Here is a 12,728-nt window from a genome sequence, read left to right as displayed (position 1 = left end):
GCGTACAACCTCAGACAGCCGCCATATCTGCACTTTGACCAAGTGGGGAGGCAATTACCGTGGAGCGTGGTTGATAGGGGTGGGGTCTGCTGGCTTTGCGCCCCCCCCCCCCCCCCCTCCTCTTTCCGTTGACTCGAACGTGGGAAGCGCACTTGCGTGTAGGCGCAGAGACGCGCCCCGGGCGTAGAAAAGGTATTTTGTTGTTCTATTTTTCTTTTACCTTGAGAAAGGGTTGAAAACACGTAGTAACCAACAATTTTGGTTGTTCATTCTGATTGAATGCTGGTTGGAATGTAGAGGCCAGCAGTGCCAGCACGCTACGCTTCCACGCGGTTGCGCTTTCTGTTTGTGGTTGTTTGTTCCTTTACGCTCACGTGTGCGCGCAGACAGTGTAGAACGCCCGCACTGTATAGGACGCGCGGGACTAAGGAGAAAAAAAAATTACGCTAGCCTAGGGGACTTAACAGTGGCGCGTTTCATTTTTATTGCACCTTTTTTTTTTCTACATGCATGCACCACTGGTGGTTCATGCTCACCCCCTCCTCCTCTTCCACCGGAACAATGAAGGGCCAGGGTATAAAAACTGATGCCCAGAGGTAGGGATCACACCGAGTGTGAGTAAGACGACGCTTCAGCTTCATTTTTGCATGCGAAATTACTATAGTTCTATCGCCTCAGTGTTTGCCTTTAAAAGTCATCTTTTGGTTTTACTTACCATTTAAAAATGCTGTTCCTTAAACGAGAGCATCGGTGAAACAACCAGGAACTCCCGCCACACACCAAGTTACCCATCATCCCACAAAGAATCTTAAGGCAAGTACCCAACTTCTTGAACCGTTTAACTGAACTTTCAGCATGTTGGCCACCGCCACCGCTACCACGAGCCATCATTGCGCATGCCGGATAGTTCCGACGCGGCAGGTGCCTGCCTGTCGGAGCAATCTGCACATACGAATTAGCGGAGCGCGCTACGCGGAAACTGGTAGCGATCGCGGTGTACGCTTTGCTAAAGGTATGCTAATAACAGAATACAGTGACGCAAAATCCGAATGTGGCCGCAATAACCGTGGCATTCTATTTTGTTTTTTTCAAGAAAATCTTGTGTACTTCGACGCTCTCATTGCAGTTGTATTAAAGTAAAACGCCAGTTGGAAACGGTGTTGAGTCACTAGAGATTTATCATACCGGGGACGTGTACCGGTTTCACATACGCGTGTTCCGCGCGCGCAGTGGTCCTGCCCGGCCGCGCTTGGCACTGTGCATACGCAGCTCACGTACGTGAAACTTGTATACGTCTCCGCTAGTACGTCTCCTGTATGCTAAATCTCTCTACTATCATCGTGGCATGTGGAAAAGGCAGTGTTTCCGATCAAAACGCTTTTGTTTTGTAGGTCAGTCCACCTGTAACAGCCGCTGGCAGGACTTTTGCATATATGCGGCGCAGGTACTCATGCCTAAATAAGGACAGATGATTACGCAGCACTATACAGCAGCAAGTTACTGCTATACGGTGCAATATTTTGCCCTGCGAGCCAAATTTTCACTTCTGTTGTCATCCAATGCAGTCTGTCGCTGTTTCGTATTCAAACACTGTAAATTGCCATCGTAAATGCATATGCAGCAGTTGCTTATTTAAAGCTTATGCCGTAAATAAGAACCTTCAAGTGTAACGCATTTCGTTCGCGTATTTCATTGGCACCAGCGAGCCAAGTTGACTCATACCTCTTTGCACACGCATTAGGCGAGCGACGGCCTGCCAAGAGAATAGATGACTTTTTCTCTAAATTATTGTTAGAACAATCTGCTCTCATGATTTACATATATACTGCGACGGGTGATTACTTTCCATGACCGCTCACCTATTTAGTGTATTTTTTTTAATAACTGCAGATTTACAATGCCGTTGCCTCGGAAGATGCCGGGGTCTCAAAAGAAGATCGACAACTTCTTCGTGCCGGCACAGAAGCGTTTATGCCTTGGAATTGAGGGTTCACAAGGTATATTGCGCCACATTTTTGTCGCCATTTTGTTTATTGATATGTTTCTAATGCCCCTTTGTATTTGTCTTCGGGCTGGCAGCGGGAAACGATTCTCACGAAAGTCAGCCAGCTGACCGTGCGATAGGAGCAACAAGTATTAACGGTACGTCTTTGCAATATTTTGTTTATACCATGCTCTTCATGAGCAGTTCATGAACATTTAGCGCTTGATGCATTTTTTTAACTTCTCTTACTATTTCTTTGAAGGGATAATAAAAATAAAAGATCCATACAGTGGTCGGCTAAGAATTCCTTTTATCTCACTTATTGCAGAGAACCCAGCAGAGGTTGTACTAGATGGAGAGCCCTCCTTCACAACAGACTTGGACCGGACTACATCGAATTCCGGCGCCTGCGCTCCGGTGGAAACCGCAAGACGCGACGACTCGCCCCAGGATGTCCCATCACTGCCTCCCAAGGGCTACAAATTTCCAAGCAACCAAACCGGAAGGTCCTGTAAATATGCATGGTTCCAGAATTTCACATGGTTGTCGTACGACTATGAGCGCGACGTCGTCTTTTGCACTGTGTGCCTCATGGCCTTCAAAGAAAGAGGAGGAAACGTTGCAGGAGTGGAACCATGTTTTATTCGCGCTGGTTTCAATAACTGGAAAAAGGCTATCGAAAAGTTTCAGTGCCACGAGAAGAGCCAATTTCACTGCGTCTCCGCAAGTCGCCAACTGTCGAGAGAAAAAGGAATGCACGTAGTGCAGCTATTATCTCAACACAGCAGCAGACAGCAAGAGGAAGCCAGGCAGGCACTGCGCGCTATAGTAAGCTCAGTCCGCTACTTATGCCGCACAGGCCAAGCTTTGCAAGGGCAAACAAAGGATGACGGAAACCTTCTTGATCTGCTAGATGAACGATCACAAGACGTGCCTGCTTTGAAGAGATGGATGGAGCAGCGAGATAGATGGCTGAGCAGCGACATACAGAACGAGCTCATAGAAATTATGGCTCACAGCGTTCAGCGGGGCATCATAAGAGACGTCAGATGTATTCCCTTCTATGGGATAATCGCTGACGGCACTACCGATGTAACAGGGAATGAGAAATTCACATTTTGTGCGCGGTGGGTAGATGGGATTATACTGGAAGTTCGTGAGGAATTTCTTGGCATGTACAATGCACCAGACAGTATAGCTGAGACCTTGTATAGAGCCGTGAAGGACATGATTTTGCGTTTAGGTCTGGACTTTCATAACCTAAGGGGGCACTGTTTTGATGGGGCCGCGAATATGGCAGGCAGATTTACCGGCGTGCAGAAAAGGATCACGGACTCTGAACCGCGGTCAATATTTGTACACTGCAGTAACCACTGTCTAGACTTGGCACTCCAGGAGGTCGCAAGGAACTGCGAGGTTGTCGGCGATGCTCTGAACATTGTAAAGGATGTTTCCCATGCAATACTCGAATCTAAAAACAGGAAGACTGTTTATTTGAACGTTGTCCTTCCTCCGGGTAATGATGCCAATGAGCAGGATTGTTCCAGGCCGAACACTTTGCTACCATTGTGTCCAACGAGGTGGACAGTAAGAGTGAAATCAATGGAAAGGTTTATAGAGAACTATGAAAGGGTGCAGGCGACATTGCAGGAACTGGTGCAAGTTCAAAGCTCTCTCATTGGCACCAGCAAGACAGCGCTGAAAGGATATGAGAAAGTATTGGGGAAGTTCGAAACTTTATTGGGCATCAACCATTCTATAGCCCTATTTGGCCCATGCGAGGAGCTAGCGAGGATGCTTCAACGCCCAGTTTATCGCGCTGCAGGAGCAAAAGAGGCAGCAGAGGCTCTTTGTGACAGCTTGTACAGGCTACGGTCTGACGCCGCATTTGGCGTCCTATGGCAGCGGACGCACTCAAGAGCAACACAGTTAGGGCTAAAGGAGCCTCGAGTGTCCCGAGTCTCGCAGCCGCCGAGAAGGATTCAATTCACAGACAAGCCTCAGGAGCCTGCAGCGCTTGACTGCAAGTCATTACATAGAAAAGAGTTTTTTGCCGCTATCGATCGGATTACCAGCGAGATCCGAAGGCGATTCGATCAGCCTGGCATGGAGCAGCTGATTAGTCCGGAGCGCATTCTGACTGACGCTGCTGGAGGTCGAAACTTCGCGGCACACGACTTAAATGAGCTTTTAGGAGCACACGCTGCAGATTTTGACACCAGTAGACTTTCAGCGCAACTCGTGCTTCTCCCAACGCTCCTGCGTGACCAGGGCCCGGCCGCAAGCGAACGCATTTTGCAAATTCTACAGGGGAAGTCTGCAGACATGCGTGAAATGATGGATCAAGTTGTACAGTACCTGCAACTCGTGTTCTCTGTACCTGCGTCGGCTGCTTCAGGAGAGCGCTCTTTCAGTGCCCTGAGGCGAGTAAAAACATTTTTGCGCAATCGAATGACGCAGAGGAGGCTGACGCATCTTGTCCTGCTGCACGTACACAAGAGGAGAGCTGCGGACCTGCAACTGGATGTCATTATGAAAGAGTCCGTGTCCAGAAAGGCAGAACGAAGAGCAACTTTTGGCGTCCTTTGATATCCTCTCCTGCCCGACACCCCCTTGTCATACCAGCCACGAAGCTCATCAATGCGTGGGAATATTCTTGTACTTAGTGCCTAAGCTTTACCTTACTGTTGGAGCGAATGCAGAAACAAATAAAAGACTTTTTTCAGCTTGCGCACCCGTTCGTTTTTCGTTTCGAACGCGTCATTTGCTTAGTCTGCGCATGGTTTGGGAACTTCAGAAATTTCAAACCATTTTTAAAGTGCATGATAATGCAGAATAAGCGAGAATGCAAATATCTAAAATTTAATACTGTTGAAATTACTCATTAAAATAATAATAATATTAATTAATGATAATATTAACATTATCATTAATGAAATGTAACATAAATAAATAACAATAGAATATTATAATTATAAAATATTGACACAAAAATAAATACATAAGTAAATACGACATAGAAACACGACCAGGCTTGCCCCCCCCCACTCCCAAAAAAGTTCCGGAGTCCCTGCCATTGCTTCCCTTCCGCTCGTTCCAACATTCAATACAGTTCATATTTACACCGACTCCCGCGCCGCCCTTAGACAGCTTAAGGCTGCTCGACGCACGTTCCAGATTTCACAATCAATTCATGTGCTCTGCGCAAAGTGTCCATGTCCTGTGCGCATACACTGGATTCGCGGCCACGCCCAGAATCGACATAACATTCAAGCGGATGCTATGACTCATCTTCACACATTAGACGATCCGCCACCTTCCCCTCTTCCCCCAGATCCGTTCCTGTCCCATGTTTCCGATTCCGACGTTCTGCGCCAGCGAACACGCGCGCTAATTCCTCCGTGTTCGCACCCTCTCCCCCGTAGTCTTACTCGGCAGGAGGAGGTATCCGTGCGCCGGATTCGGGCAGGGGCGGCTCTGACACCATCTGTCCGTCATCGGTGGCGTGCCAAAGATCTGCCAGCACCTGACAGGTGCCCTCACTGTAGCGCTGCACCGGACAATTGTGATGTGCCGCACTTGTTGTGGACGTGCCCAGCGACGGCTGCTATCAGAAAACGGCTCCTCAGGGAGGTGGGCCTGCGGTGGAACCGCGAAAGTGACTACGCGAAGTGTTCTATGGACAACCGTTTCATTAGCAACCTGTGCGACTACCTCAGCGCAACGGTTCTTCACTCCTTCTTTTAACTTTCAATCCCGTTCAATTCCTCCCCCCCCCCCTTCCTTTTTCAACCTATGCCTCATGGCACACTTCTCGAATAAAAAAAAAAAATGTCCCTCAAAAGAGCCGCTCCAGCCAATGGCGTAGACCGATTCTCAATTTTGACCGACTCACCCTTCTCTCTCTTCATGGATCCCGTTGGATCAATCGGGAGTAAACGCACTCTAATCGAATTGACCGCGACATTATAAAATCGGTCGATGCCGTCGGTAGAGGCCAACGCTCTGTGACGCTGGCGTCAAAACCACCTGCAAGTTGCACTCTAGGGCACTGACGTCAATTTGCGGGCGCAATTACAAACAAATTGTGGCGGCGCTGGCTTTGCTATCAGCCATGGTAAAAAAAAATCTAAAATGTTGCGTCGGTTGTAGTGCACAACACAGTTAATTGAACACAATGCCACGTTATTGCAGGCTGGGGAAAAAAGGACCGATATTCTAATTAACCAGGTTACACCTGCGGTGGTTGATTATGAAAAATAATTTTGGGTCACTTCCTCCTTATCGCTTCCCTTACGGCGCGGTTCAGGTGTCCAACGGTATATGAGACAGATAATGCGCCATTTGCTTTCCCCCAAAACCAATTATTATTATTATTATTATTATCACTGATTTGTCGCATTTAGGAGGTGCCCTGAATTCCACTTTACGAAATCTCCTCCCGCATGTATAATTTCTTAAGAAAAACCTTGAGCTAAATTAAACTGAGTTGAAAGTACAAAGCAAAGCAATGAACTAGAAATATTGTTAGCAGAATGCTGCTGCATACAGACAAGCTTAGAAAAGATAAAAAAAACGATATTAATGGAAAGAAAAACATTACACGCAGAACTAAGTCTCTTGAGGAGAGAATTAAGGTTTCGTAGCCGACTTGGCACCTTCTTCGCGATTGAGTAGCTGAATCGAGTGAAACGCTTTTTAACCTTTTTTCTGTTTGCTCGTACAGTTCCGGGAAAGGGGTCACCGCCGTCTAATTCAACTGAATGGGGGGCGGGGGGCAGTTACGTGCGAGCAATGCGTATTGGCGAGGCTGCGGGGATTGAAGCTCCCATTGGAATAATGTGAGAAACGACAGCAGATACAGAAGTAGAGTATGCGATACCAAAAATGTAAACCACAGATGCCCGCTCGCGAAGAAGAGGTGGAGCATCAAATGGGGGCCGAGTAACAAGCTAGTAATATTAATAGCAATATTAACAACAAAGATTAGCATGCATGGTTATTATACGAAATCAGTGGTTAAGATAGATGGCAGTATAGCTTCCGTTTCCATTTGCATCATTGTCAATTAAACAAGCCACAGCATAAGATTTTAAAATAACACAAAAATCATCATCTCTTTACCTTGCTATATTGTTTTGTTTAAAAGAAAAAAAGTGAAGAAATGATATACTGCAGCGTTTCTGTGCTGTTTTGTGGAAGTGCTGGAGTGTCAATACTGATACGAAGCTTGGTTTTTGATATGATCGCCGACCATCAAGCAGATTCTGCACTTTGTCCGCGTGATAGTGCGGCTATTATTGAAAGTAACTGGGGCGCCTACAGCTTCAATATACGTTTATATTGCTGCATTGATTTATTACAACAACAAATAATTGCCGGGAAGGGCAAATCTTAAAGGTCGAGACCCAACCGCAATTTTTTCTTTGTGAAGGTAATGCAGTATGAGCAGTGACCATCACAGTATCGCAATGATTATAGGGTCTTCTTAAAACCACATTGCAGGAAACGGTAGAACTGAGCAACACAAGGTCGAGATGAGGGACATACGTGGTATTCGTGGGCTGACGCACCGTAAATGTTCTAAAAAATAAGCACTGAATGAGGATAAGCACTGAGTGAGAATAAGCATTCACTTGAGACAGGCTCCGGCCGTGAAAAAAATTTCTGTGGGTGTTTGAAGATGAATAAACATTGTAAAAGGCTGCCTAATGGGCGAGTGGCATAGGAGAGGCGCTGTCATATGTTTCCAGTCTTTGTTCATGTCCCAAATTGTGACCTATGATTTAGTCTTCAACTTACGCAACACCTGATTAATTTAAGCCATTTTCTTCACTCAGCCGAGTCTGTTATACACATAACATTGTAATCAGTGTTTATCAAAACATTCGAATGCATGCGACCTCACCAAGTGTAAAAGACTGACAACCAGACTGACAAAGTGCCCAAAAGTGTAATCTTCTACTTGGGCAGAAGGTTGTATTTAGGCTACGTACTTACGATCGTGATCAAAAGTTTGTGGGATGCATATTGCCGCAAAAAAGGTTTTTGTAGCTTTGACTTGTGATTTAGTCGCGTGCTATTCCGACCAGCGTAAAGGATATCCATGTCAGCTCATATATTGGCACAATTCAGGCTGCCAAATTACGTGACTATGCCGATAATTTTTTATTCTGCACACTCCCGCAACTTAAGGTTTTGATGGCTACATGTCGCCGCTACAGGGGCGAAAGCCAAGTCGGGTGACCATCTCGGACGCCACAATGACTTTTCGAAAGACAAGAAATGCAGCCATAAAATTTGATCGGTAACCTTGCTTCCTGGACGTCGCCTAGAGAGATAGTGATCAATCTAGTGCGGAATCCACCATTTTTCGTCTCTTGCCGTAGAATGTGGGAGCAGTCCATCGGTGCCTACTTTCGTGAATGCAGCATTGTGCGAAATGTTTGTCATACTACTGGAACGTGATGCCCTCCGTGGAACTGATATCTGTTTTCAATTTTTGAAGATGTGGACTAATAGATTATATAAGTGGTAATGTAGTTTTTGAGCCTAAACTCCTAAAATCATGTACGATAAAACAGCGTGACGACGACCGGCGCAATTTCATTGCCTAAAAATAGCACAAATTTTCGCGCTAGTATATTTTGCAACTAAACCGCTACTTCAAGCCCTTAATGATGAGCTTTAATGGCGCGAGGGCGGTTTTGGATAAAGCGTGCCATGGTACCAAGAATTTTAGTCTCCACAAGGTGGGGTCAGAGACTCATTTTCCAAGCATTTCAATAAATATTAGCCGAACACCAGGCCTGGAAAAAGCTTGTTTCGATTGTACCACCCATTGGGTTAATTTTGTATCCAGCCCACCGGCTGCCCTTTGCCAAATCGTCTTTTGGGCGCCGAAACCATCTTCGATCGAACTGCCAACGCACGTTGTCCAACTTGTATGCGGCGCTTCTCCTATCATTTGAGTAGCTTGGCGTATTACATAAAAACCGTCACACTCGGATTCATGATTAATTCTCGAAAAATACTTTCGCGATTTAGTGCTTTTAATCCAGTTATCTGATTTGAAAAGTGAAAACGTGATTAGAGTTTATTTCCTTGTGCTGTACAACCAGTCTTATATTTTGTTACAGAGAAAAACCCACTGACAGAATATCCATTTTTGCTGTAGCATTACGGCACTAAGAGCAAATTACTATTATTGCCAAATGATTATGCGCTATAACGATGATAGAGTTTGCGTTTTTCGATGTTTGACGATAACCATTTTATTTACATCACTTTTGTCCGGTTTTCGTTTTAGAGTGTCATCCTATGCTCTCTCTTCGAGTATGAAGACCACTTGTGCAGGAGAGAAATCAGGGAGGCTCACCGCATCGCGATTTTTACAATGTAGCCGAGTGCCCATAGAACGCCAGATGTGACACACTGAATGCGGCTATTGCTGCCATCATTGGACTTCCAATAAGACAAAACTGTCGAAGAACGTTAAAAATATTGACAGAGGAATTTCGAAAAAGTCTCTGCGGAGGCACGTTGCCTAACACAAGTAGTGATTTTTATTTGTATATTCTCACCGCCTCTTTCACTGATAATTGTGCGGGATGAACGATATACCTATTCATGATCACCTCGATCTCTCACATTAAACAGAGTGATAGTTGCAGTTTTATGAGATTTTCTTTAGGTACTTACAATTTCAATAAAACATAATTTTTCAGGCATAAATGCAATGGTTGCCCAAGTTGTTCACATTTTTTCTCAGTTCATAAAAATGCTGATACTTGTTCGAGAGTCTCGTGTTGCACTGTTTTGCACATTTGCATTGGCAGCTGTTATTTTGAAGTTGAAATATTCTGCAATTGTTTTTGACAAGCTCGCGATACACTCGTACGATCACCCCACGTGAGCAAGGAAAATCAGGACGCCGTAATAATATATCCGCTGTATGTAAACGACCTACAAATGATATACTTCCTCCATCATACCTACCTGTGTGAGACAAATACGAATGACACTAAAAACTTGCACGCTTGGAAAAATAGATTCGAGTTTTCTCCTCAAAAACTAGCTGTTCTGCTCTCATTGAGTCGGGCCCTACGGGTCGATTCTAATATGCACTTGAACCAAACCGCGCACTACCAATTAAACAAGAAAACAAATGTTTAGGAGTCACTTTTGAATGGAAACCGATTTTTACCACACATTAGCAACATTAAAAAGAAAGCTTCTCAAGCACTCAATGTCCTAAATGTGCTCTCACAAAAACGGGGGGGGGGGGGGGAGGGGGGGGAGGTCTGTACAGCCTGCTTTTTGCAAATATATCACACTCTGCTTCGCTCTAAGCTAGACTACGGGAGCATAGCGCATCATTCAGCAAAGGCATCCTACATGAAACGATTAGACCCTGTTCATAATCTTCGTCTGCGCCTATCATCGGGAGCATACAGAACATCGCCGGTACCTAGCCTTTAGGTTTAATCTAATGAGCTCGTTCTAGAGGATCGAACAATCGAACTTACATGCACGTACATCCTAAACATTCGTTCTCTGCCGAAACATCTCTGCCATCCCATTGTCACCAAGTGCCCATCCAATCGATTATTGAACAACGAACCATAGTTTATCAGGACTTAGTGTACTGCGCTTTGAACATAAATTCGAAGAGTTAGCTGTATTGGATGCCCTACTGAGCATTGCCCAAATATATGAATATTTGCACCATGTTACAGCGTTCCTTTAGTATGTGACTTCCCACTGGCACATTTACACAAAAAGAAAACGACATATCAGCACATACTACAAGAAATCTTTGAACTGAAAGAAAAATATGACACCTACATTCAATTTTACACTAATATGGCTAAAAACCAGTCGTATTGGAAATGCAGAACTGCAAGGAACGAGTAAAACAATGATACGGCTTCCAAAGTGTGCACAGGTTTTTACTGCTGAGTGCAATGCCTTCTTTGTAGCTGTAAAGCAAATAGTAAAATAAAACACCAAGAACAGCATCATCTACACTGATTCCCTGCGTATGATCGAAACACTGCGCTGTAGAAATGCTGCTCAATTCTTATAGGTATCATCTTACGTAATAAGTAACAACACGAAAACATAACATTAAATTTTTCTCGGTCCCTGCCCACGTCGGAATTTTGGGCAATGAATAAGTAGATGCCTGCGCTGCGCAAGTACGATTTGGTGAAGTACAATACGGCAATTTACCGCACTAGGATTGTTTGAAGTTAATGATTAGTAAACTCAGAAATCAGTGGCAGGCCGCGTGCGAAGAGCAGATTAACAACAAACCGCATTTTGTAGGCCCAATTTTAGGAGAATTAAAAATATCTAGACTCCAGGAACATTTGAAAGAAGTTATTTTATGTTGAATACATATCGGATACACACACACCTTAAACACAGGTTCTTGCTGGCAAAGCAAAGCAAACACCACTGCGAAATGTGGGGTGATGAACTCACTACAACCACGTTTTAATTTCGTGTACAAAACATGAAGGAACAAGGCAAAAATATTTTACAACATTTTTCAATGAATTTATTCCTTTAGACCCCATGCTACTTTTCACTGATCAAGCACCTAATGATTTTTCAAGTGTTTTCAAGTTTCTTAAGGAAGCCAGTATTTTACACAATATGTATCTCCTTCAGCACAGCACACCCTAACTCTGTGTTTGGTGAATCGTGGCCGTAGTTTTGTGCCATTAAACTCCATATAACTCACAAACCAGCTTGACACAAATCGGCAAAAAATAGAAAGTCGTCCAAGGTGTAGAAAACGGATGCGAGAAGGCCATAGCATCGGCGATCAAAGCAGCACAGACAAGCAACCCCCTTGAAGCCCTGAAGGCGAGACCCATCATCCTCTTGAAAGTGTCAAGGGTATTATGAAAGCCCACAACCATGACTTTAAAATGACAGGGACAATAATCTTTAACGAAAGCGGTTTTTGATCATGGTCGATGACATCTGCAGTTATCTCCAAATTACAGGAAGGAGATTAACCGTTGAAATGGCACCTTTCGTCGTGAATACAACAACTTGTTTATTCATGCAGAAGCGCTTTAAATGGAGTAAAAGCACTTGATATTTTTTTAACGGGGGTTAGTTTAACTTATGTGCTCCACTCTCCTGACGGGATTCCGTCAAAACAATGGGCGTCAAAACAATGAATATTGGAGAAATAGGCACCGCGAGGGTTTTTCCGCACAAATTAATGCCCGGGTTGACAGGCGAAAGTTTATTGTGGAGTGCGAATTAGTAAGAAATCAGAACATTGTATGGGCACTTGAAAGTTTGCGTATCGATATCTGTATCGATGTTCTCCTTAGAAATCGCGCAAAAATGAGCTGAAAGCGCGCATATATTTCTGCCTGCAACATTTGAAACACGGAGGCTCGAGTAACAAGTGCAGCGTCGCAAACCTGGTCTTCCCTTCCTGCACCCCTACCCCCGCCTTGCAGGCGCGCCCCCTCAGGCCGGGCTGCACCCCGTGAAGTCCGCATCCCGCTCTTGACGCCATTGATACGTCAAAACGCAATGCAAAGAGTTAACAAATGAATAATCTTTATTTGAGAAAAAATCACGGCCGTCGGATGAGCGCGAACACCTTGAGCAGGATACAAAGCCCTTTTATGGAAACCTGTATAGGTGCCAAAACCTTGACAGTTAAAGATAACTGCGTTATGAATACCACCACTTAATCCCAACTGCAAAG

The 12,728-nt window shown here is 44.7% G+C and overlaps 1 protein-coding gene across 1 annotated transcript; it reads left to right on the top strand.

Annotated features, from left to right (window-relative positions):
- Positions 1-1,457: 1,457 nt before the first annotated feature.
- On the top strand, positions 1,458-12,527 carry LOC144098010 (zinc finger MYM-type protein 1-like). Its single transcript, XM_077630582.1, has 4 exons — positions 1,458-1,997; positions 2,080-2,142; positions 2,313-3,104; positions 12,475-12,527. Exons 1-4 carry the CDS (start codon positions 1,898-1,900, stop codon positions 12,525-12,527), a joined length of 1,008 nt encoding a protein of 335 aa, XP_077486708.1. The 5' UTR covers positions 1,458-1,897.
- Positions 12,528-12,728: the final 201 nt, after the last annotated feature.

The sequence above is a fragment of the Amblyomma americanum genome, chromosome 7 (genome assembly GCF_052857255.1).
Source record: "Amblyomma americanum isolate KBUSLIRL-KWMA chromosome 7, ASM5285725v1, whole genome shotgun sequence".
NCBI classification, from domain to species: Eukaryota; Metazoa; Arthropoda; class Arachnida; order Ixodida; family Ixodidae; genus Amblyomma; species Amblyomma americanum.
This window is presented reverse-complemented; position numbering and strand designations above follow the sequence as displayed.